This window comes from Cydia fagiglandana, chromosome 25, assembly GCF_963556715.1.
Source record: "Cydia fagiglandana chromosome 25, ilCydFagi1.1, whole genome shotgun sequence".
Classification (NCBI taxonomy): Eukaryota; Metazoa; Arthropoda; class Insecta; order Lepidoptera; family Tortricidae; genus Cydia; species Cydia fagiglandana.
Window position 1 is genome coordinate 8,256,625 of NC_085956.1, and position 27,189 is coordinate 8,283,813.

At 39.0% G+C, this 27,189-nt stretch overlaps 1 protein-coding gene across 2 annotated transcripts in view; it reads right to left on the bottom strand.

Annotated features, from left to right (window-relative positions):
* Positions 1 to 1,490: 1,490 nt before the first annotated feature.
* Positions 1,491 to 27,189, bottom strand: part of LOC134676995 (uncharacterized) — a 52,702-nt gene continuing 27,003 nt past the window's right edge. The window contains exons 3-10 of one of the 2 annotated variants that reach the window (XM_063535369.1): positions 20,006 to 21,423; positions 11,879 to 13,281; positions 9,056 to 9,149; positions 6,241 to 6,398; positions 5,565 to 5,713; positions 4,847 to 4,928; positions 3,333 to 3,443; positions 1,491 to 1,895 (exon numbers count right to left, since the gene is read on the bottom strand). In XM_063535369.1, the coding sequence (XP_063391439.1) occupies positions 3,345 to 3,443; positions 4,847 to 4,928; positions 5,565 to 5,713; positions 6,241 to 6,398; positions 9,056 to 9,149; positions 11,879 to 13,281; positions 20,006 to 21,423 (3,403 nt within the window). In that variant the 3' untranslated portion in view covers positions 1,491 to 1,895; positions 3,333 to 3,344. Of the gene's footprint in view, positions 1,896 to 3,332; positions 3,444 to 4,846; positions 4,929 to 5,564; positions 5,714 to 6,240; positions 6,399 to 9,055; positions 9,150 to 11,878; positions 13,282 to 18,570; positions 19,102 to 20,005; positions 21,424 to 27,189 lie in introns of those variants that run through there. The other variant, XR_010099983.1, reaches the window with a different exon arrangement.

Below are 27,189 nucleotides of genomic sequence, written 5' to 3' on the forward strand. Positions count from 1 at the left end.
GAAAGAAAAGTACAGTCAACGATAAAAGCTTGTACCAAAAATGGAATTTATGTTAAAAACTTATTGTACTATGTAGTTAGCAATTAGCAATGTATCGAACATTGCATGCAAGATCTTGAACTATCTAAATGGGACTTTCCTTTACACATTTAATGTAAAAACATGATACTCTTTTTTCCTCGCTTAAGATCGGTTTTCCTAGGATAACGGTGCCGTCATCGTCATATAGCGGCCGTCTCCATACTAAATAATACGGCTAAATATGGATGTCGTGATATTTGTATGGAGACGGCCGCTATATTATGACGGCACCGCTATCCTAGGAAACTAGAGCATAATGTCTCCATACAAATACTACGACATCCATATTTAGCCGTATTATTTAGTATGGAGACGGCCGCTATATGACGGCACCTCTATCCTAGGAAAACCGATCTTTATTCTTGATATAAAGGGGCGTTCAGATATGCATTTGCGGCCATTCGGTCGATGTGGACGCACCTTTTGCATTTGTAGTTTAAGCTCGCTCTACACTCGTGCGCGAGCCGCAGCGCGAAGCCGCGAACGCGAGTGTGGAGTAGCGTTCGCAGATCTGCGAAATCGATTCCACACTCGCGTTCGCGGCTTAGCGCCGCGCTCGCGAGTGTGGAGCGGGCTTTTATGTTAGAAAATCGTGTTTTAACGCTATTCAGTGCAGCTAAATCGCAAGTGAATTAGTATTTAGTTAAATCTAAGACATATAGATGTATTTGTCATATGTAATATGAAAATTACAGGAAATAGCATTTGGCTGTCTAAACCCTCGTCGCCATATCGCGCGGCAGCCCGGTATCCATTGCGCGCAGCTGCCGCGCGAGCCAATGTTCGATGGTTTGCCGCGCGATATGGAGACGGGGCTTAACATTGTCACAAAAACAATTAGGCAATTTGTGCAGTTTTGAAGCAAAATGTACCAGTTTGTCGTTTACCATAAGAGCGAAATTTGCTTGTATCTTTATACGAATAACTTGTCAAAGAGTCCTTACGGCAAGCGACAAAAATGGTACCTTTTGCTTGAAAATGACACATTATTAAATTTCCTCAACATTGCCAACTATGCTAAACATTGCCTGGCATGAAAAGAAGTTAACGGGATACAATTTACTTACCCCTTACTTTAAACTTTTCGGGCCTGATTTAGTTAAATTATGTTTTATCCCTTTCTTACAAATACATAAGTCAAAATGACAGATAAAGACAAACGATTATTAGCTAATTGAGGCTTGTAGCGCGTTTATGAATAAGGGGGTTAGAAAATAACTGGTATTTATTTTAAAGCTATGCAATGTTTTGGAAGGTAGGCAAAGTTGAACCAGATAATGTTTTTTTTTTCCTTTTTTCATAGATTTCGCATAGATCACAAGCAATACAATATTTCTTTCCCGAAATACTTTCGATAGAGCTGTTTGAGCAAAACTAACCATAACTTATTTAAATTAAAAATGCACGAAAAGGAAATGTGATACAGTTTAATGATTTAAAATTAAAGCCACATACATATTTTCTTGTCAGTTTAGTATATTAAAAAACCTAAAATCTATTTTTATAACATTTCGTCAAATATACAATTATACTAAATACTAAACTAATTTTAGTATCAATTTTGAACGTTGCCTCGAATATTTTACTGCTGCTTATATTTTACAAAAACAATTCATTCACCAGCAACACAAAAGATTCAATCAATAAATAGGACAAAAACAAGTGTATACTGACTTAGGGGGGGGGGGGGTCATGGATTGGTACAAAATATAAAATATGACGTAAAAAATTTAAATAAGTTATAAAATAAACCGATTATAAGTACAGTATAAATATCCGCGCTAGCTCGTCACTTCCATTTCCGCGTCGCGTCGCTATAACAAAAAAAAAATACGTGAAAAAAATAAACCAGAGACAAGCAGTCATAGGAGACTTATAGCATGAACTATAGGGGGCAGCATTTTCGGCGCGAGGCGTAAATGTATCGTTTATGCTTCCGATGTAGCCCACAAGATGGCAGACCTTACTATACACAAGGAAACGTACCGACGAGAACGGTAGATGGCAGCACTTGCTTTGGCAATGTACATGTGCACATGCTTCCGATTCAGGCCACAAGATGGCAGACCCACCAACGCGCACAGTCCCTATAGTTTAAAATGATTCTCCTAGACTAGTCGATTAGTTACTCTGCCTATGAAGCAGGAGGTCCTGGGTTTGAATCCCTGTAAAGGCATATATTTATATAAGCACGCATAAATATTTGTTCCTGAGTTATGGGTGTTATATATTTAAATATTTAGATTATATATTTCGTCGTTTAGTACAATTTACATTCACCTGCAATAATATGTTACTCGTCGAAGGCCGCAAAAATATGTGACACGCTCTTATGGCTCTACAAATAAGATCGTGTCAGATACTTTTGCGGCCTTCGTTGTGTAACATATTACAGGTGTCTGTACCCATAACACAAGCCCTATGCTTATAGTGCCACATAAAATAATAGGAACTAAATAAAATGGAACTAAAAAAATTCCATACTAAATTGTTGCCATGTTTACGCATTTTACGTCAAAAATGTGGCAGTATGCTCTAGTTTCCTAGGATAGCGGTGCCGTCATATAGCGGCCGTCTCCATACAAATACTACGACATCCATATTTAGCCGTATAATTTAGTATGGAGACGGCCGCTATATGACGGCACCGCTATCCTAGAAAACTAGAGCATAAGATCGGTTTTCCTAAGATAGCGGTGCCGTCATATAGCGGCCGTCTCCATACTAAATAATACGGCTAAATATGAATGGCACCGCTATCGTAGGAAACCAGAGCATTAGGTAGGAAGTGGCGTCCTCGATAATTTTCTACAATTTCTTGTCGGATTATATTTTAGGTACCTTAATAGTCCTAAAATTTAGTCCAGATTTGTATAAGATTATGCCATAATATTTATTATACCGGGTGTGGCCTGTAACATGAGCAAATAATTAAAACATAGATTGTACTCCTCAAACGGTGACATTTGAAGTATTTAGACTCCCTATTTTTCATACAAAATAAATATTATCTTCAATGGACGTCATCGCCACGCCATATCATTGTGATTGACGTTGCTTGTCACGCCTTAAACATAACAAAATTCGCAACACATTGCGTCTTACAATAAACTTTAAAGTGTATTAAAAATCAAACCACAAGTTATTTTTAAAAGTCGCTGAACAAATGATGGTCAGTATGAGGAGTACAGCCTACAGTTTAATTTTTTGCTCATGTTACAGGGCACACCCGGTATGAATACGATAGTTACTTAGTAGTGGAATCAGCTCTGAAGGGAGTCTTCGGACTGGTTGCTCCGGCAGTCACCCAGGGGCTGCACCTTCGACGGCTTGCTGGTCTTGCCCACAAATATCTCCACTTCCTGAAATATTAACAGACAAGTGTTAACTCATTCAAATAATCAAATATTTTTTCACTCAGTTAAACAACGTTTCATACAATACTTTTTCTACGACCAAGCACTTTGAAATAAAATTGAAAATTTAACAGCTCTTTTTATTCAAGAAGTAGCAAAAATGGAGGGTACGGGCGGGAAAAGAATGAATGAAATAAAAAAAAACATGTCTATGGATCACTTATTTGTCAGAGATGACATTTAAAATAAGGTTGGCAACACTGTATTTCATTCAATATTTTTTTAAGTGGTCATTACACGAAGTATCGTAAAATCGCCAAAAAGATACTGCGTGTATGCACAAATTCTTTTTTAGGGAATAGACTAAAGACTTGTCTTGACAACTATAAGGTAGGGTTTTAAAGGTGTGTGCACAACCCTTCAAATGACAAATAAAAGTACGGGAGTAGAAAAAGGATTTTATTTTATTTCTAGCCCGTTATAGTGTCCAACTGCTGGGCAAAGGCCTCTCCCTTTGATTTCCACAACTCCCGATGTAGTGCTTTTTCCGGTCAGTTACTGTTGAAGGAATACTAAGGGTCGGTTGCACCAAACTGTTCGTATCGTTAAAGAGTTCGCTAAATTTGTATGTATAGAAAGTTTTATAGTGGCGCGCCGGCTGACGTTGTTGATCAGTCTGTCAAATGTGGTTGGTGCAACTGGCCCTAAGACAACTATATATAAGTCAGTTTTTGTTGAGATAAACAGCGTAAATATATCAGTTGTTTTCTTGTTCCTCTTTGGGTCATTTGCACCATGCACTATCCCGGGGTAGGCGTGGCTCACTCCGCGATTTCGTCGCTTTGCTACAGGTAGCTACAAGTACATCCGTTCCACACAAATTTTGGTGGTTAGCCATAAGCCGCGCGTGGCGCTGTCGCCACCTAGCGGCCATATCTGTCCTGATCGTAACAGACGCGTTTTGTTAGAGAGTGAGTCTTCTTTACCTAGTACTATTATTTATTCTGTGCCCAGGGTTAACCGGTCAAACCTGGAGTTACCATGGTTACTAGCATAATTTGACACTGGGTTAACGGTTTAACCGCTTTACTCCGGGTAAGTGGGATGATGGAAGTAGCGCTCAGTTTTAAGTATCTGGTGAAGGAGCATTCCACGGGCTGTCCCGTACAAACGCATTTTATTTCCTGTGTTGCGACTTTTTTTTCGACATTTAAAGCAGGCGATTATTTTTCTGTGCATACGTTTGACCATTTGTCATACAAAAGGAAACTCTTATACCTGCAAATCTTCAGAAAATGCGCGTTTGTACGGGACAAACGGTAGACAATTTCATGGAATGCTCCTGAAGGGACATAAGGCAGAAATGTAAGGCCATGGTGTAAGTATGGCGGCGGTGGAGTGTGTGGTACCTGGCTGCCCTCGAGCCCCATGCGGTCGCGCGCGCGGCTGGGCCCGGCGGCCGCCGCCAGCTGCCGCTCGCGGGCCACGCGCCTGCAATACAAAATTAAGTTTAAATTTTTACTCATATGGCCGAGTTAAGGCCGAGCCACACCGGCTTGCGTGTGGGTGACGTGCACTTGTGCGTGCGCTAAAATGTTGGAGCTGCACACGCACACATCACGCAAGCGGTGTGCCATCTCTCATAAGGATCTGTATACTACAACGCCGCACGCGCACGTGTAAGTTACGCACACGCAACCGGTGTGCACAGGCCTTTATACTCCGGCAAGCCATTCCCGTCAGTAGAAAAGAGCGGCTAAAAAATTTAGACGCGAAAAGTTATAGTCCCATAGAAAATTTGAATTTCGTGTCTTTTTCTACTGACAAACTCAGTAGTATGTATAGGGTTTTTTCTAACTGGAGTTCGAATTCTGACCCGTACAAAAATACGAATGTAAATTGTCATGACGTTTCTTTAAAGTTCACAATCGATTGCTGTAAAAAACAACGACATTCAATTACTCAACTCAATTTAACTTTTTTTTTTAATTGTACTCAATTTTTAGAGTTCCATACCCAAAAGGTAAAAACGAGACCCTATTACTCAACGCTCCACTGTCCGTCTGTATCTCATGAACCGTAATAGCCAGACAGTTTAAAAAAGGCTGCAATATATATTTTGATTACCTCCTGTGTTCGAGCATGGCCTTCCTGTCGGCCTCGCGCTTCTCGGCCGCCAGCCGCGCCTTCTCGTTCTGCGGGGGCTGCGGGGCGCGCGGGCGGCCGCGGGGGGACGCCGCCGCCGGGGCGGGGGGGGTCTTCGTCACGGGGGAGGGCTGCAAATTACAATGATTTATTAATAATAATTTATCTTAAACAAATTAATTCAAAACACAAGTTTAGTAGTTTCAGCTGGCAAAACATAATTTGTACCGATTTACCAAAGTATATTTAAAATAATTAATAAATAATTTTATGTTCATAATCATATGTTCATATTTAATAGGATCATTTTACACAAATCGACCTATTCCCACAGTACATAAAAAACATCCACATCTCAAAAACAAAAATGTAATTGTGATAAACACACAAACAAATACCCTTACCAGGATTAGAACCTTGGACTATCAACTAGACTAAGAGGCCATTAAGTATAAATTTATCGAATTGTTAATCTTCTTCAGACACTATATTCATATTTATTTATTTGTATTAATCATACATTCCCTTATTTGTGGGTCTGCCATATTCCATATTATGGGCCATAAAACTTGACACTTTTTCCAATAAACAGGGATTTCCGTACACGCGCTACTGTAAGCGATATATAATATTTATTCCTGACTCCGAACATAATTACCTCTCTCCATCCGTTGCTCTTCAGCGCAGCCAGCTGTTCGAACAACGCGTCCACGTGGCGGACCTGGAGACACACCATGTCCCAGAACCCTCGCAGGTCGGAGACAGTGGTGGGGAACTGTTCGTCCCCGCGTGAGTTTATGTTGTTGTAGCAGAGGCCTGGAATTAAAAAAAAAGATATTATATGACATATGTACTTACATCCCACTAGTAGTAATCAAATGATGATTCTATTGCGTACTAGATAAAGACAGATACAATGATTGCAATGTAAATTGGTAATGGTCAATTGGGTACTTTCTTCTACGTAAACCAAATTATTTCATACTATGCACGAAATAAAACACAAGATAATTATTAGAAAAAAAAAACATAGATAGCAGTTATTTTTAATCACAATTTCTATATTTCTATATAAGTTGACCGTGACGTCACTAATTATACACGTTTTCATATAAATTCCATATTTAGCAAATCGTTTTGACAGTTCTAGAAAAGAAGCTGATTTGACTAGTAGGAAAGTAGCCAATCAATCACAAATAACACACGTAAATAAAGCTAAAAGCAGGGGTCGTAAACCGGTATGTGTTCCATACAAAAATACCGGTATTATTACGTTCATTTTTATTCTTTGGTTTATTATTTCATTTTTAATGGGACAATCTAATAATACGAAGTTGTTACCTAAATACATGATTCAGTCCTATCTAAAGACCATAAAATAATTCAAAATATTGGGCTATTTCGGGGTTTTTAGGGTTACGTACCCAAAGGGTAAAACGGGACCCTATTACTAAGACTTCGCTGTCCGTCCGTCCGTCCGTCTGTCACCAAGCTGTATCTCACGAACCGTGATAGCTAGACAGTTGAAATTTTCACAGATGATGTATTTCTGTTGCCGCTATAACAACAAATACTAAAAACAGAATAAAATAAAGATTTAAATGGGGCTCCCATACAACAAACGTGATTTTTGACCAAAGTTAAGTAACGTCGGGCGTAGTCAGTACTTGGATGGATGACCGTTTTCTTTCTGCATTTTTTTCCGTTTTTTTTTTGCTTTATGGTACGGAACCCTTCGTGCGCGAGTCCGACTCGCACTTGCCCGGTTTTTACAAAACTGATGTATGGAGTGAGCACTCTTGTCTTACTATACACTCAGCGTCACGGAAATCGCACACCCACGGATTTTTGTTTCAAGCCGTTATAAACCTTATGTTGTTGAAGGTAAAGTATGAGTGTGTGGGATCATTTTAAAGAGAATTTAACCCTTCATTTAAAAACAATGCATTAGTTACTAAAGAGTAAAAAAAGGGCACCTTTTTTAATAAGAAATAAAAATCGTATATTCATGCAAAAAAATCAACAAATTAAAACACAATAAAATCAATAAATATCGGAATACAAATGCCTAAAACTAAACTTAAAACCTAGTGTTGCCTCCTCTGGCCTTAATGACTGCCTCCATGCGAGCCTTCATGGACCTCACGAGAGTCACGACGTACTCTTGAGGAATAGCATCCCACTCTTCAATGACGGCATCTCGAAGCTGTTCCAGGGTCGCAGGTGCAGGATTACGTGACCGCACCTTCCGTTTTAGCTGATCCCAAAGGTGCTCTATGGGATTCAGGTCCGGACTCCTTGCTGGCCACTGCATGACGGTGATCCCAACCTGATCAAGGTAGTCCCGAACAATCAACGCTGTGTGGGAGCGGGCGTTATCCTGCATGAATGTGAATCCAGGACCGACAAATTCGGAGTATGGAACCACAAGGTCCTCCAGGATCTCTGTGATGTACCGATGAGCAGTCATGGATCCCGGGCCTCGACCACCACCAGTGCGGGAAACACAAACGAGCTCGGTTTTGCCGGCGAGGGAAATGCCACCCCAGAACATGCAGGATCCTCCTCCGTATCCGACGGTTTCTTCAAGACAGGCCTGTGAATAACGTTCCCCTTGCCTCCTGTACACTTTTCTGCGCCTATCGTTGCAGAACAGGCACACCCTGATCTCATCGGAGAAGAGGACAGCCTTCCATTGGTCGACCGTCCAATCCTTGTGTTCGCGAGCAAACTCACGTCTGACTCGCCGATGCTCTGCCGTCAATTTGGGACCCGAAGCCGCTCTATGGGGCATGATCTTCTTCTCCCGCAACCTTCTTCTTACTGTAGAGACACTCACCACCGTTCTCCGAACTGCTTGCAGCTGCTGCTGCAGCTGGACAGCGTTGGAGAAACGGTTCCGCAAAGACGTCGACACAATAAAGCGGTCGTCTCTTTCGGAAGTGCAGCGTTGTCCTCCGGATCCAGGCTTCCTGGGAAGCTTCTAGTCCTCTGGAATCGATGAACTGCTCGGAGAACTCGGAAACGGCTTATGTTGAGTTGCCGAGCAACCTCAGACTGCGTCATTCCTGATCCCACCAGGGCTACTGCTTGAGCTGCTTCTGCTTCCGTGGTATCCATTTTCTTGGGGTGTTTTCTTTCTCCAGCTGTTCCGGTGTGACCTCTGTGAACTCTGGATACCGAATGACCCATATTCCACTTTTACCCCCCCTTTTAAACCTATCCAAGGTAACGCAACTAGCGACCCTTACAACGCGTATTGTAGGTGTTCTTTCAGAACGCCGTAATTTCGTGATTCCTATTATTTTTCCCAAAAATGCTTTATTCATGTTTTAATGCTTATTAATTGTGCTTTCAAATGATATATATATTGTGAGGGTATAATACATATGATAAGAGCTATATTCGCTTAAAACAAAAATCGGTGGGTGTGCGATTTCCGTGACGCCGAGTGTATTTCTCTATGCCAATACCTTGGAATTGCTGCATCTTCTGTGTGGCCAGCAGGCGAGCCTTGCCGGACGCCGAGCGGAGCAGACCCAGCACCTCCTCGCTCACCTCATCCTCCTGGAACACCAACAACAGGATTTAGGTTCCGGTTACCCCCACAGATTACCACTTCACCGGACGATATCAGCCTGTCAGTTGTTCGGAACTGGCACATTTAATCCTGTTTGAAAGATGTCAGTAAATTAACTGTGACTACAAAATTTACTTCGACAATAAGCCCCTTTACTAAATTATCTTTGGTAGTATTATTTATATTTTATTTATTTTCACCACACCATCTCGGAAAGAATTACTTTGCACTTCAAAAACGAATAGCAAAGTTGCATTTTATCCACATGTGAGGCAAAGTAATCAAATGCAATTTTTGAGTTGCTTACTTATCTTTGCTGGTAGAATTGACTTTTAAATGATGATTTTGGATGATAAATGTTTAATATCATTCATTTGGATATGATTTGGTTTGATTTTGTTTGATATTTTACATTTAATTTTTGCTCGCTACGCTCGTGGTTCAATTTTGGAATCTTTCGCTTGCTCGGGTATCAATATTAGCAAGAGCGGTTAAACAACAACTTTGCTCCCTTGTAAAGCAAATAACTATTATATGAGCCTAGAGTGTCCCACTGCTGGTCAAAGGCCTCCCTCCTCCCTTTCCACGTATCCCGGTCTTGACCCGTCTCCCACCAGTTCTTATCAAAGGCGTAAAGGTCATCTCGCCAACGCCGTCGAGGTTTGCCACGACCCCGGGTTTGATGTGGGACCCAATTGGTTGTTATTTTAGCCCACAAGTCATCCAGCATACGCAAACGTGTCCCGCCCAGTCCCACTTCAGCTTTGGTAGTATACAACAAATTAAACTAAATACAGCCTAGGACCACCTCCCCCCCTCCCCCCCTCGCCCCTCTCCAGTCTGAAACCTTGACCTTTGTAACAAAGCCTCCGAGGCTTATTTGCATATATTTAAACCGTTAACACTTGGGTTAGGTACGTGACTTATCGTTTCCACACGCAATTTGATTATTTTATTTGTAAATAAAAACTATACTTTAGAGTTCAGTTAGTCAGCCGAACCCCCTCCGAAGGCTATTTTTAAAGAAGTTGTATACTCGTAATTGGTTTTTTTTTAGATTGTATGGCCAGCATTTTCTATTCTAGAATAGGAAAAAACTTGTAGATATACCAAGCTAACAATCTAAGTCTTGAGAAATAGATAAGACACCTCAATCATTATAATTCATCGAGGGAATGAAAAAAATCCCATAAATAGAAACATTTCTAAAACAACCTAAACTACACTGTAACTACAGTTGGCTAAAAGACATCTTTTTTTTAAGGTTGGTTGGTTGATTTAATAGGAAACAGAACCATATGTATACAAAATGTAAGTTGGCTAGTTTTCCAATACGTTGGAAAAGTTCTAACAAATCTATTAAATTTCAAAGATTATGACAACTGTTTGGAAACGTGCCGCAAGTTGTACCCCGCTTATTCATAAAACTACGGGCCTGATTTAGTTATGTTTTATCCCTTTCTTACCAATACACAAGTCAAAATGACAGATAAAGACGTTTATTAGCTGATAGAGGCTTGTAGTGCGTTTATGAATAAGGGATGTTTATGAAGGGAACATACCCATACATGTCTTTAGGTACCAATAGGGTTGCCAGATCGAAAGGCGCTATTATCGGGAAACAATATCATTTTTTCGGGATTTTGGGACTAAATTCGGGAAAAAAGAATACATTCATATTAAAGTGATTATATTAAAAACAACGATATTTTACATTATTGGCACTACGTCAGCTCGCTCGCTCGGCGACAGTTCGGAACTTGACATTATTGTTTTATAACGTGAAGCTGTTTTTCGGGACCAGTTTCACTTTGTCGGGAATCGGGAACACATGTTAAAAATAGGGAGAATCCCGGCAAATCCCGACCATCTGGCAACCCTAGGTACCAAGGTACTTGTGCGTAACAACGCTCCATATCAAAGCGGAAAGCGAATCCAATGCACATTACACGCCACGCTCGCTCCAAGGTGACGCGGTATAGCGCGTATTGTTAAACCAGGAGAGATGTCCTTGAGACTATCTGCGTAGCTGCGTTGTGTGTACAGACAATGACCAGTTCCTTCCTCATTTATAGGAAATTTCATAAGGTTACGAAGAGGTTATCCGCAGATGGTCTAGAACGCAAAATGACTAGTGTGTTGTTTTGCCTAAATTGCGATTAGTCTACATCGCAAACGGTCTAGAACGCAAAATGCCCGAATTATTTTTTCCGTTTTATCTTACTTTATAGCGATGTCAACGGAGCCCCGCTTCCGCGGGGCTCCTATTCTTTGCTGTATGGCCTTCGGCCATTTGAAGATACCTAACGAACCTAACCTACCTGTGTAAAATTTGGTGATATAAAAAGTGGACATTTTGCGTTCTAGACCATCTGCGGATAACCCTTGCGAAGGTGTGCATTTCGGTTCAATCGGTATATCAAGTTTAGAAAAAGTATATAGGTGTCAAAGTGAAAGCATAAGAGGAAAACCGGAATGATGCTACGAAAAGTCGCGTGACTAATTTCATACATTAATTAAGTTTCAATTGGCGTTTTCTATCAACAGTTGTCATCTTGGCTAGGCCCCAAAGAGGAAAGCTTACGCAATTGAAAAAAAAATGCAGATCATTTTGATAGGTTCGCTTCGCCCGCAGCTACTTCTCCGCTATATCGATGTAAACTAATCAAAGAAGAGAATTCAACCAAAGAGAAACGAGAAAAGAGAACTGACTCACCTTTAAATTCTCTAACTCCTTCTCAGCCGTAACCGCCAACGCGATCAGCCGTTCAGTCTCTTTCTTCTCCAGGTCCAAGAAGTAGTGGGCATCCTCGACCACCTCCCCCCCATTCACACTCACTCCGTTAGAGTCCTTCACTTCCTTAACTAACTCGGAACTGTCTAAACTTATCACAGATACACCATTGGTTACAACTTTCACGTCTTCAGTCTTCTCGGGCTCGGGAATGTCTGCCTTCTGCGGGGATTCTGCCTTGAAATTCTTCTTCGGAGACAATATAGGCAGCTGAGCTCGGAACTCGGGCCTTAAATGCCTTAGGACAGGTAAGTTCGGCTCATCTCCATTGGTACTAAAATCACTTTCGTCACTAGATCGCCTCTGTGAGTATGAGTGAGAACAATTCAAAGATTTCTCGGTGAGTATTCTAGATTCTTCTTCCTCGCTTCTCGATTGGCGTTTTTGATTGAAGAAGCCTTGAGCTAGCGCTCCTGGGCCGTAAAGTCTTTCAACTCTTTGCTGTATAAAGCTCTTCATAGGACTTGTTAAAGTCTCACCATTCTCCTTCGTAATTTCCATCCTCTTAGAGACTCCGTTAGATGAGATGGTGTAAGATTCAGAGCTCATAAAGCGATCCTTTCCATTGGTGGTGGTTTTTCTGAAGTTAGTTTCAGAGTAGCTGGATTTGAAGGTAGCATTGTCGACCTCATCGGTTTTGTGAAGCATGGCAGTCGCGAAGGACTTACTCTCTGAGGACATGAAAGTTCTGCTGGTAGTCGTCATGCTTGGGCCCAGGAAGTCGTTCTTAAGCTGCTTGTTTTCGGCCGCCATGAACGCATGTGACGGTGACGTGGCTAGGTAAGGGTCCGTGTGCGCCTTGGCAGGCGCTTTCGCTGTCAAATCGGCGCGAGTATCATGAGGTCCAAAGGTTGGGACCAACAGCTTATTGGCGCTGACTGGGACAGGGACCAGGAGGGAGTTATTTTCGCTTTTGTACTGGTAAGTGTGTGTGATAGGTCTTATGGGTGAAGCTTCTCGGCTTTTATTGATATCCTGTCTTAGTTTAGAGTCATAAGTGGTTAGATTAGTATATCCGTTGACGGAGCAAGCTAGGTTTAAGTATGAGGGTTTTTTATGCGGTATTTCGTCTCGCTTCTTATGGTGTCCTCTTGAGCGATGGCTGCCCGAGTCGATGTGTACTTTAGGGGGTGGTTTGAGTAAGTTGTCAGATCTCTTGGGGGTGGGGGTGAGGTCTTCAGGGGTGCGGGCGGGGGTGATGATGGGGGTGGGGCGGGGGCTGAAAGGCTGCGCGGAGGCCCGCTCCTGGATGCGAGCGGTGAAGTCGCGGATGCGGCTGGTGGTGGAAGACGGCGTCAGCAGGTTCAGACTACCGGATGTTGTATCTGGAATGACATAAAAACATTTTTGTTAGCTCCGTTGTATTATTTTACTTGATTGGTTGGTGTTTTTCAAGTTATGTGTAAAATATTAACTACTCATCGTAGAAAGTCTAATTATGTTATTTTATAGTGGATTGTATTGTAGTAGTACTACGGTGAGCAGCGAAATAAATTGCATAGAGAAAATATGAATGAAGTCATTAATAAATTCGCCATGCACTTCTGCGGCTGATGGAGTGATGGTACAGTTTTGCAGTATAAAAATGGTCACGTCTATTACGCTCAAATATATCTTAACACCACTGACGAGTCTTATTAAGATAATTTTGATACTGTTGTTGGCGACACCACACCACCAAGGAGTTTTTCGGAAATTATGTACGAAATATCATTTGATATTTACCAGTTGCTTTTCGGTGAAGGAAAACATCGTGAGGAAACCGGACTTATCCCAATAAGGTCTAGTTTCCCCTTTGGGTTGGAAGGTCAGATGGCAGTCGCTTTCGTAAAAACTAGTGCCTACGTCAAATCATGGGATTAGTTGTAAAGCGGACCCCAGGCTCCCATGAGTCGTGGCAAAATGCCGGGATAACGCGAGGAAGAAGAGTGAGTGGTGACACTAAGAGTATTCATATAGATATCATTAATATCATTATCTATGCTCTTGTTAAATACAGATGATTATTTAGCATATTGAAAGCGACCTTAACCTGAATAGATGCCGTGTTTATGCTAATTCCTTTTCATAACCAGTTGCAGATCAACACATGCATGTTTCCATGAATGCTGCATTTATAATGAACTCGTCTATTATTTTAGTTGTGTAAGGTATTACACATCTTACCCAGCATTATATCTATCCATGTAATAACACAAAAAAAAAGAAAACATCATTTTCTAATATTAAAAACTTTTTAAAAATCGTTTGATTGACACTTGACTATGTGTCGTTCCAAAGCGAAAGCCATCCTTATTTTGTCGGTTAATAATATAACAATGAAATTAAATTAGAAACTGACTCAATTTACAATCAAAAAGTTGTTTTCTTTTGACCAAGAACCACATATTCAGTGTTAAAATTATTTAAGATTTAAGCTATACGATCAGCCACGACGACCCATGTACTGAGCCGAGCCGAGCCATGTGATCTGTCTTATGTTCCTATACAATAAAATGTTTACATACATACATTTAAGCCATTGACATTGAATTTAATCAAAGTAAGAAGATTCCTAAAGTGTTGACCTTTTATAGAATCAAAACAAATCAATAACTGTTGCTCAAAACCGTGCATAACATTAACTATATTTTAATACATACTGTTTGAATAATAAACCATGCATAAAAAAAACAAAACTCACAACATAAAAACATAGGGAAATAATCACACATAATTACATAATTGAAAACACACACACTATGTCAATTAAAAACATTGTAAATCTGAAATGATATTGGACTACGACCTATAGTCTGTTATCAGTATCTATGATAAGCTGTTATCAGTTAGTAGACCATTCATCAAAAGGCTTGTGACGATTTTAATTACATCACACAATGTTTGACTTTCTACTATTGTCCGACCGAAACATGTTTTTTTGCCGAAACCGAAAGTTCGGCTATGGTTCGTTTCGGCCGAAACCGAAATTTTTAGGGCCCTTACGTACTTGCGGTTAGCCGCGGGGGCCAGCCGCTTTTCCAATTTAATATGCAACCGCTTGTGAGCGTAAGCACTTAACCGCCACAAAATTTCAACCGCGGCGGTTGAATGAAGAGCTGCGGCCCGCTTCGCGGCAATCGCGAAATTTAGTATCTTGTCCTTTGATGGTATCATATAAAACTTTGACTAATTCTTCAAACGACGAGACAGTCATTCTAACATAGCGGAAAAAATTATCTTCGTGCTTCTTCAATTCTTGAAAACAGATTGCGAACTGGCCAAGTTCGTTGCGTGTTTCTAGTAAAGGATGAATCTAATATATATTTTTATTTTTCTGTCGTTGTTTTAGGTAGTACAAATATATAACACATAAGCTACCTCAACGGCGTCCATTTTAACGTGGTTTAACGCGCCGGGTGCATCGCGGTTTCATCGCGGCTGGCCGCCATGGCGGCCAGCCGCTATATCAACCGCGTCAGGCGGCTGGCCGCTCAATCGAACCGCCTAAGCGGCCAGCCGCAAATGCGTAAGGGCCCTTATAGGCATGTTAAAATCGTTGAAAAAATGTGATAAAACCGCTTTTATACACATATAAGGCTGCATCGACCGTCCTGTGGCGCTCTCATTAGAGGAATTGATTTTCTAATAAATCGTATATTAATATTGCTGTCCAACTTGTTCCACAACTTTTGGTCTTTGTTCATAGAATACCATTTCGTATATTTCGGAACGGTCGAAAGGTTCTATATATATGAAGACCGTTTTTTGCCGAAACCGAAACTACGGCCGAAACTGTATCTTCGGTCGGACACTACTTTCTAAAGGAGTATGGTTCAAAAGCGTAAACAAATCTATGTGTAAAGTAAACATATATTTGAAGTAGAGAGTAGGTACTTGTACACGCGAATGGCGCTGCGGCAATTCGGCAAAAACTACTTCCAACATGAAACATTAGGCAAGTATTGAAGCGAGACTGGGACACACCTTTACAGTCTACACAGTACACAGTATGTCAAGGTCGACATACATATATGTACATAAACAAAGTTCATAGCATTATAGCATCACACATATTTTGACACATTCAAACATCAATGTTAATATTTATTTGGCCTCAGCGTTACAGTAGGTGGTTCTCATGAGAGGGTAGTTTTTAGGGCTCCGTACCTAAACCCTATTACTAAGACTCCACTGTTCGTCTGTCTGTCTGTCTGTCACTAGGCTGTATCTCATGAACCGTCATAGCTAGACAGTTGAAATCTTCAGATGATGTATTTCTGTTGCCGCTATAACAACAAATACTAAAAAGTACGGAAGTTACGGAACCCTCGGTGGGCGAATCAGACTGTAAAATAATTATTTCAATTAAATTATGTAATTCATTATATATGGTGCTTGAAAATGTTTTGATGTATTCCTAAGCCCCTTTCTAGACTTGGCAGTACAGAATTGATACAGTACAAAGGCGCAGGAGCCTCTGCTCTCTACACATCATGTAGAAGCACTAACCTCGTGCCGCCTACCATACAAAATTATAGCCAAGGAAATTAGAATCTTTTTGTATTTTCAATTGGGTTGAATATCATTTGTTAGCAATTTTTACGAGACAAATGGAATGCTGCCTAATTTGTTTTTTATTAAGGTTGACATTCCATCGAAACTGAGTGTACATCCTAATGTACATTGGGCGGCACGAGGCTAATGTTACACAAAATCCATACTGCTACATCAGAATAAATAATATTACTAGGTACAGAAGGTTCACTCTCTAACAAAACGCTTCTATTACAACAGATATGACCACACTGTTACTCCTTGTGCGGATTTTCTATACTTTTATGACACTATTACGTTTGCAAATCATTCACATTTTAAAGTTGGCATGATTAATCGTCTTGTAGATTAAATATTTAAAAATCATCAAGGTTATAAAAGCAATCATTCACAAAAAGAATACATAATCTAGAAAATGATGTCATAGTCTCATAAGGATTTTATAACCTTTGGCATCTATGTAAATAACTTATTTATTTTGTTTATAATCAAGGACTGTAGATATTGGAATATATGCATGCATGCCGATTATTTATCTGATAAATAATCTTTTATCAGTATATTTTGCACAGTATATCCTGTGTATGCAAGACTGATGCTCATTTATTTAATTAATAAATAAATAAATATCATAGGACATTCTTACACAGATAGACTAAGTCCCACAGTAAGCTCAAGAAAGCTTGTGATGTGGGTACTCAGACAACTATATATATGATATATAAATATGTACTTAAATACATAGAAAACAACCATGACTCAGGAACAAATGTCTGTGTCATCACACAAATAAATGCCCTTACTGGGATTCAAACCCAGGACCATCGGCTTCGCAGGCAGGGTCACTACCCTAGGCCAGACTGGTTGTTGTTAATAAAATACTTTTATTTAAAAGGTTTGCACAAAGGTACAGTCACCTGCAATAATGTGTTATGCAAAACGCTGCAAAAATATCTGACACAATCTGATTTGCAGAGCCATAAGTGTTTCACATTTTTTTTCAGCCTTTGAAGAGTAACATATAGGTACATACATAATAATGCTTAGAAAGTAATTTAAACAGAAAGTGGCTTAGTTAATGTCTGCACAATAAGGCCTCAGGGCATATCGGCTATGACCACAAATCGGTAACTTGTGGCATTTCTTCTTCGCGGTCATGGTCTGAGGGACGTGACTCCTATGGGTTATTCTTCCTACCACTGCTCTCTAGGCCTCTCGATCTTCGGCCATCTGCACCGTTGCCTGGAGCGAAGTCTGGGTAATATTTTGGACCAGATCTGACCATCTACTGGGTGCACGCCCTCTACTCCTTTATTTAAAATTGAAAAGTCACTTTCATTACTGAGACTGCACCACAAAGGTAAACTTGTTTATCAAAAGCTGAGGTATTTACCTTTACACTTTGTGACAAATATTTCATTTAAAAATGAACTGTCATAGGGGCCATAATTTAATATGAGAGCTATATAGCAGTGTAGACTGGCCAGTGGACTCTATCAATTCGACTAATCGTGTCAACTTATAATGGCATATAATGGTTCTAATACATCCAATCATTATTAAAACATTTAGGTATTTTTATGACCTTGACATTGAGCTATATATGAGATACTTATAGCCTGATGGCATTTGCTTCCTGCATTTATTATTAACTTTTCCTCTTATAAGTATTTAACGATTAAAGTTATTTCAAAGGGTGTTTATGTAATACGTCAAAATTCCTTTTCTCTAATACTTTCTCTACAATTCTAGAATTTATGATTAGCGACGAAATTAGTAATAATAATAACTAAGACGTATGATGAGTCAACGGAAGCCGAGATGAACATTGGATTATGAGAAAGATGTCTCTAATGAAAATAAATGATGTTAGTCACAAGGAATTTCACATATCATGCTGACGTGCCATCACTACTTAACTACACACGCTTAAATCAGCAGAAATATGTTAAAAAAGAGTAGCATGACTGCTGTGATTTAAAATAAAAGAAAGAAAAAAGCAGGTAGACTAAGAGAACAACTTTTAAAGCTCAATTTTCTTATCCTGTGCGAATGAAAACCTGTTATTAACCACTTACCAGTTTTTGTGAGATGTTACGCACAAGTTCATTACAAAATATTAATAATCAATCGAGTTTTTTAATAAATCGCGAACTTCCGAATTTCTACACAAAATTTATGACAGGACAGCACATCACATCACGAAACGTCAAACTTTTCTCGTTTTTTTTTTCCAGTGGCCCGTTGTTCGCGGCCAGCGATACCGTTCCGTTTCACGGTCGGCGACTTGATCTCAATAATCTACGATTGGCATTTCAAATTACACATGTCTTTCAATATTTTTGTTATTACAGGCTCACTGAATTGTATGTTATTATGACGAATGCCTCGGTGCGTGTCCGCGAGTGGACTGACTGGCGACAATGACCGGTCCGTGCATTACTGCGTAGGCCGCGAGGCCGACATATCGTTTTGCATGTTTGCGCAGTCTTTTTGTTTGTTAATGGCATTTTGCAACGCATTGTATGCTATACATGGCATAGATAGTAAAGTTGTCATGTTTATCTCCATTTATTCCAACTTACGTAATATTGGGTATTTAAACGTAGATAGATATAATGAAAGGACTTCTTTGTCCATGGTAATTAAAATATTTGAATGAGAAAGAATAATTGTTATTTCCACTGATCTCTGTCTTTAATATATACCTATGCCTATGCATGGTACCTACGCATACTAAAAATATGTCCTCTATCTTAGCAGCATTACTTAGTTTAAAATTGCATGTCGCTTGCTAAATAGCGAGCTGCAGACGCTAATATTTTGGGATGCTGATTCAGCCTCTTGGCCCACTTTAGGAGTAACAACAACCTACGCTTATGACAGAGTGGTTAGAGTTGATTGCATTGTAAAATAAAACACCTTCAATATCCTTAAACGAATGGGATAAAATGTTCATAGCCAGTAAAAGTAACGGAACGTAATTATGGTATATAAAAAAAAATATATCAATGTATTTCGCTATTCTATATTCTCAATAACTAGTAAAAAATATGTGACGTTATCTATGAAAAGGGACCTTATTGTCGATGGCGCTAACACCATTATTAACGATGCTCCGATATAAATACAATGCCGCGGGAGCGGGACGCTGTGCGGCGTAAGCGCCATCGACAATAAAGTCCCTTTTCATAGATAATGCCCCATATTATGAAATAAGTAATGCGTGAACTTAATGACGTAGCCATGTCTTTAATCAAACACAAGAAAATAGAAAAACTATAGCAAACAACACATATTCAACAATCACAGAAAGAAAAGGTAATAAAGAAAACACAGATTCAAATGAAAATGATAAGTTTACATTTATTAACGATAATATAAAATGACAAGAAAAATACATACGATTAAATATGATATAGGTGCGAATAAGAGAGTATATCGACGTAACTGAAGATTAATAGATATGATAAATGATAAAACATGCTTGCACAACATTTATCTAAAATTTACCTGAGAAGTCTGTGCTAGCGTCCACGTCTAGCGAGCAACTGCCGATCGAGTCCACGGATTTGTCCATGACTTTAACAGTCAGTTCCTTAGCACAGGCTTTGAGCAAGTCCGATTCCTTGACTTCCACTTCATAAGCACCTATGCTGTCCAGATCATTATCAATAATCCTAACTTCATTAGACTTGGGAGAAACGGTCGAACTAGGTAGTTTTATGTCAGTTTCATCTGTGTTAATAGTTAGAATAGAATCAGGCTTTAAAGTGAGATCTCCAGTTAGATTTTTATCTAGAATAAGCGTGCTTTGACTGGTGAAGTTGCTGCGTATAGGTTCAATATATTCTACGTCGTCATCGTCGACGTATATGTGATTGGTATGTCCGCTGGGGCCTTGTACGTCGGTCGCGTCTTTAGGGACCGCGTCTATAACCGTTTGTTTATTCAAACTCCTATAGAAATGGCTTTCTAGTTTCTCCAACTGTCTTTTAGTATCTGATTGTTTTTTCCGAACTGAATCAATGATCACAGGAAGATTGAGGAGGTCTGGTGTTTTCTCGCGATTTTTGGACAGATCACGTCTGAAGAGCGGTGAGTCGTCGCTTTCCAACTCAAAACGCTTATATTTAGAGGAGCAGTAGTCATCCACGGATGACGTGTCAGACTTTTTATCGAAGAATGCGTCAAGGGAGAAAAACGATTTCCGCTTCTTCTTAGGTTGGTTAGCCTTATCAAAATTTGTATTCACGAATGGATCGCCGGTTTTAAATTGCTGCACGCAAATATTACTAGTATTCACAAGCGATTTAGGCCGAGTTTCCTTCGGCAGACTCAGCGGCACTCGATTGGTTTCTATCTTGCGAGAATCCAAGCTGAGAGTCTTCCGAAATCGCTCATTGAGATTCGCGAGCAGAAAATGCCGGCGTTCAGTCGATTTTGGAGTGATATTGTAGGAATTTTGTTTACTTGTACAAGGTTCAGTATCAGGAATGTGCTCAGTATATTTAAACTCGATATCGCTCTCTGAGTCTTTCCTCTCAGTGGTAAAGCTTTTCGAAGTTCGGTCGGGCCGATGGAAAGAGAACGAGCCTCGGTTGGATGATCTCTTTCTATCACAGATACAATTTCCAACGCAGCTGAGTCTGAGACAGTTTTTGTCTTCGGGCTCTAAAGACACTTCATGTTTATCTGGAATGTACCTCTCTGGTCTTTGCTTATGTGTCTGTAAGTCTTGTCTGATCTTCTCCAGCCTTTCGTCTCCATGGAGACCGCGGGTGTACTTTGACTTGGGAGGTCTGAAGAACCGGATGGAGCCAGATGTGTGAGGTTCGGTGGAACGTCGACGAACGAATGGTGAATCAGATATTTTGTTCACGCCTAAGAGCAGGACGGGGGATTTCTTGTCCTCTTCATCTGGTAAGTCGCTGGAAGAGAAAATAATAGTTTAGATACTATAGTAAAATAATTTAAGCATGTAAGCGTATATCCCTATCCCCATTATGTTCAAACTTTTTTAATACAGAAATCCATTTGAATGTATTCAACACAGTGATTAAACAATTTAAACACTATGATATATCTAATACCTATAATTTGTAATATTTTTGTCAGATTACAAGTGCTATTTTTAAGCCCATAAAGCTCTATTTACAGTAGTTATAAACTGATTTAATTATGATTAAATAAAACATAAACTCTCTCTGCACTTAACTTTCTTTTCTAAGAAATAAATGGTTAAATGAAAGTATTTTACTGTGAGAATAATCGGTTCGCATGTTTTCTATACAAAGGGGTCTATTGTTCTTTTTGTTAAGTACATCTAGTTAACAATACCTAGTTGAAAACGATGTTTGTGAAACAGGGGGTATTAAAAAACCATACATATTAATATTATATAGATTGTCAAGCAAATCTTGTCAGTAGAAAAATGCGCGAAATTCAAATTTTCTATGAGACGATATCCCTTCGCCCCTACATTTTTCAAATTTGCCGCCTTTTTCTACTGACAAGATCTGCTTGACCAACTTTATTTACTGCGTCATTAAAAAGTTTTTTTTTATTTACAAACATTGCTGCCAACTTGCAAAATTGGATTAAGAGAAGCATAAACAATAGACAAAGCATGCATCACAAAAAAAAACAAAAACATACTTACACACAAAACTGTTAAACGTATTATACGAAAAACACACATGATTAGAAAATGAAATTAATTATTGAAAAACATAGAATAAAAGTCTTTATAGCCGATTTGCTAATGCATATTTCCGTAAACCACACTATTAATTACTTATTAATTATTTTATCGAATTAATCTAACTATTATTATCGCGTGATCTGATAAACTTACTCGAAACCCGAGTATTTATTCGGGTTTCGGGTGCCTTATTAGTTTTTAAGAAAAAACAGAAATTAAGAAAATCTGTGAACCAAGCAAATTGCTAGGGTTGTATTATGACGACAGAATTAACATGACACTCATTCTATAAAATAAATGTGTCACTTGTTTTTTAACGTACCCCGTACACAAGACGACAATCGTCGCAGAGAAACGAAACGCTACCTATCTGTCTCTATCGACTCTCTGTCTCTGTCTGGTAGAGATAATAGCCCCCTGTACGGATATGATGGTCGTTCTTGTCTACGTGACAGCGTGATAAAACGGTGTCCGTCACTTGCTATCCCACGGTGTTAAAAGTGACAGTTATTTTATCACGTGGATAAAGATGGATAAAGCCATCCATAATACGCCGGCTGTACGGATATGATGGTCGTCCATGTCTACGTTACGTGACAGTGTGATAAAACGGTATCCGTCACTTTCTATCCCAAGGCGACAGTTATTTTATCACGTGGATAAAGCCATCCATAATACGCCGGGTGTCGTGAGTTTTAAAACAAGTGAAACTGCAAATAAATTAGTATAGTCAGACCGTAAAAAGTCTGCTGCGATTTTGATAGCCCACGCAGTGCAAGTGTCATTTTAAACGTCAAACTTCTATGAAATTACGACGTATGTATAACACTTACACTGCGTGGGCTATCAAATCCGCTGCAGACTTTGTTTGGTGCGACTATAACTTCCACTGATTGTAATTGAAATGACAGAACAACGTACCAATTAACAAAACGAAGCATTGCCCCGCACCGGGTCAAGTGCCCAATTTGGGGGCAATTATAAAACCAGTTTATATTTTTATGGAGTACTTTGGATTAGACCAATTTGGTGAGACGGGTATGCTGCGAAAATATTTTTTTGACTCGGGTTTTGGTGTCCAGAGCTCAGTTGATTTGCGTTTGGATTTAAGCGATATTCTGAATTTTATATTTCTATTTTAGATGTACATAGATACACAACATGCTTTACTATGAAATTTATTATGTGGCGTTAGACGCTATAGCATTACAAAAAGTTGATAGGCTCCCTTTCTTAAATCAATCTGTGACTTAAAATGACCATACCCTACCATACCAACTCTGTAAAAAGAAATGGACGTAGTTTAGCGTAAAGGATCCATCCTCTAAGGTTTGTCATTTAAATGAATGACTTTTCCGTTTGACAGAAAGTTCAAATTTCACTAACAGATTTTTGTGGATTGGATCTTTTACCCTAAACTACGTACAAATATCAATCGTCATCATTTGTTATATATTTTTAACCGACTTCCAGATCTCAAAGAAGGAGGTTATCAATTCGGTTGTATGTTTTTTATTTTTTTTATAGTTTTAGGGGATGTTTGAAAACGAATAAGGAAAATAAATAGTACAGTACCTATCTAAGATTATTTTTGTAACTAACAAATTATGAATAGTTTTAAGGTCAGGAATAATTGTTTTTTTTTAAATTATCAAATGATCAAATCAAACTCCGCTGAAATATAATCAAAGCAATCAAATATTGGAAGATGTGAATGATTTCAAAATTACACGTTCACTCATCCGCTCACTCAATACGGCTGCGCATTGGCACATAATTTTTGCACAATCGAAGTTGTATAGATCAATGTGAACCAGTCATCACCAATAGACCACACACGTCTAATGGCTTCTACCATAGAGAAATATAGTAAGAATAGAGTGCTCACTCCATACATCAGTTGTGGTACCTACCAAAATGACTATTATTTTCGCAGTCGACATCTAGCATCGAGTAGCGGAATTAAGTAACTTTCAATAGAGCTATAATTCGTTTTTTTTAGCATTAGATATAAGGTAAACAATCTTGATGTGTCTGTGACGTATCCTGGTGTTCTAAAGAGGTTTTATACTGTGTTTTATATTCATAATTTTATATTTGGATTTAGAACCCTGTCGCTTTACAACAATTGGAATTTCACGTTGCCATAGCAGTCTAACAAACAGCCTCGTCTTAACAAGACCCTATTCGTGTAGTTGTCTGTAAATAAAATTGTGTTTCGTTTAAAAGGTGTTTCTGTTATAGCGCGACCATAACATGTCTTTTTATTGAAAAACACACACACAGTGCGTTTTGGAGTGGAGACCCCAGCTAGGCAGAAGAAGTGTAGGCAGATCACCCGCCCATTGGTCCGATGACATAAAGGAGACTGCGGGACCAGTCTGGATAAGGGAGATTACCAACCGCTCAAAATGGAGAGAGATTGGAGAGGCGTATGCCCAACGGTTGGCGAACACACGCTGAAGAAAAATAAGTCACAACAAATATGTAACAATTATGAATCTAATACGATCATTTATATTCTTCCGCTTTCATAAGTAATAGTTACTGATTTTCAAAAAGCGTTTTTCAATTAAAAGACATGTCATTTCATATTATGTTCAGTGAGTTTTGGTTCTTAATACAGGCGCATTCGTGTATTCTCTTCTGTATTGTTTTTAGACACACATCTATTCCTAATGGCGATTTGTCGTGTTAATCTTGCATAATAGGAAGTTTTGCGCAATCGATGATCAATCGATTCCTGGTCCATAATAGATTGTGCGGTGGGCCGTTAAATTCGCCTTGCTTTCTACCGTTTAATTTGATTAGGTCATATCTGTTGCTATTTTTTTTTACGAGCTACATATACACATGTCGTGATCTACTATACTCTGTCAAGGTATTTCCGTCAGTAGAAGAGCGACAAATTTAAAAAATTTAGGCGCTTATTGTTATCGACCCATAGACAATTTGACTATCGCGCATTTTTCTACTGACAAAATTCTAAAGTTCATTTTTTTTTTAATTACCAAGTGTAAAATGTCTAAAATTTATTAGAGTTAGACCAAGAAAAGTCTGCAGCGATTTTGATAGCCCACGCAGTGCAAGTGTTATTTTAAACGTCAAACTTCTATGAAATTATGTCATATAAATAACACTTGCACTATCAAATTCGCTGCAAACTTTTCTTGGTCTAACTCTACTTTCTGTGTTGTGGATATGGATTATTGGATTAATTACCAATTAATTTTCTGTTATTTCTAGGTCCCTAATAGAGTTCATTATTCATTTACAACACAACACAACTTCCAAATGGATCAACGAATCTCACGTACCTACTAGTAAAATAGACTTTATACAAATCATTTAAGGTTGATAATCGAATCTCTTCATACGTAACATTTAGGATGAACGAATATCACGTTAGTAAAATAGACTTTATGCAAATATTTTAAGGTTCATAATCGAATGAGTTTATAAGTAACAGTAAGCCAATGAAGCGATTAGTCGGGTGACGATAGCAGTAGGGATGGGCATGATTTATGGGACGTCATCGATAGGCGATGTCTGTTGTATCGATTATTGTTTTTTTAGAAGTACTTAATGTTTTGATACGTATATGATGTCTAAATTATAGTAGGTATTTAGAATGTTGATATTTTACTTCGCTCAAAAGTTACGTTTTTTTTTCTGTTTATTTCTCACTGCACCCACATGGACGCTTTTCTGTTTCGCCCTATGGTTGACTGGTAGAGAATGCCTATACCGGCATTAAGTCCGCCTGTTGTACTTTTTGTATGTGCAATAAAGTTTAAAATAAATAAATAAATATTTTTTTTTTTGTGATTTATAGCTCAAGATACAATACAATACAATAAATGTGATGTTGTAATATTAAAATAGACGCATAATAAGATGAGTCCGACCAAGAGCGTACTGCAATGATTTTTGTAGTCATAATTTCATAAGTTTGACGTTTAAAATAACAAATGGGTATTGCACTGTCTGGGCTATCAAAATCGTTGCAAAATTATCTTGGTCTAACAATAAGTAGGCAATAATTATACATGTAGTAAAAGATTATTTTTAGGGTTCTGTTTTGTACCAAAAAGGTAAAAAGGGCTCTCATACATCTTCGTAGTTTATGTATTACGATTTGCGATGCCCGATCCCTGTTCCTAAATACGTTACAAGATTATAATTTTTAGGGTTCCGTACCCAAAGGGTAAAACGGGACCCTATTACCAAGACTTCGCTGTCCGTCCGTCCGTCCATCCGTCCGTCCGTCCGTCCGTCTGTCACCAGGCTGTATCTCACGAACCGTGATAGCTAGACAGTTGAAATTTTCACAGATGATGTATTTCTGTTGCCGCTATAACAACAAATACTAAAAACAGAATAAAATAAAGATTTAAATGGGGCTCCCATACAACAAACGTGATTTTTGACCAAAGTTAAGCAACGTCGGAAGTAGTCAGTACTTGGATCGGTGACCGTTTTTTTTGTTTTTTTTTTGCATTATGGTACGGAACCCATCGTGCGCGAGTCCGACTCGCACTTGCCCGGTTTTTTCCAAAATAACAACAACGGAATCTGTACGCGACTCATCTTAATCAATCATAAGTCGCTTGCTGCAGTCTGTTGTCAGTTGTTATGATTATGAAATGAATGACCATCCTAGGACGCTGTTTACAAGTTACAGAACGAATATTAAATATTTATACTCGTCGTGGTAAACTATTTATTTATTTTATGTTTAACTTTCTTTGTTGTAATTTACTTGTGTATGTTATATTATAGTTTATCACGAATAAATGAGATGATTTGATTTATAAATTTTTTTAACCGCCTCTTTAGGAATACCCAGCTAAAGTATAGAAGTTCACGGCTTCCGTTACCCGTCATTTTTAGGGTTCCGTACCCAAAGGGTAAAACGGGACCCTATTACTAAGACTGCGCTGTCCGTCCGTCCGTCCGTCCGTCCGTCTGTCACCAGGCTGTATCTCACGAA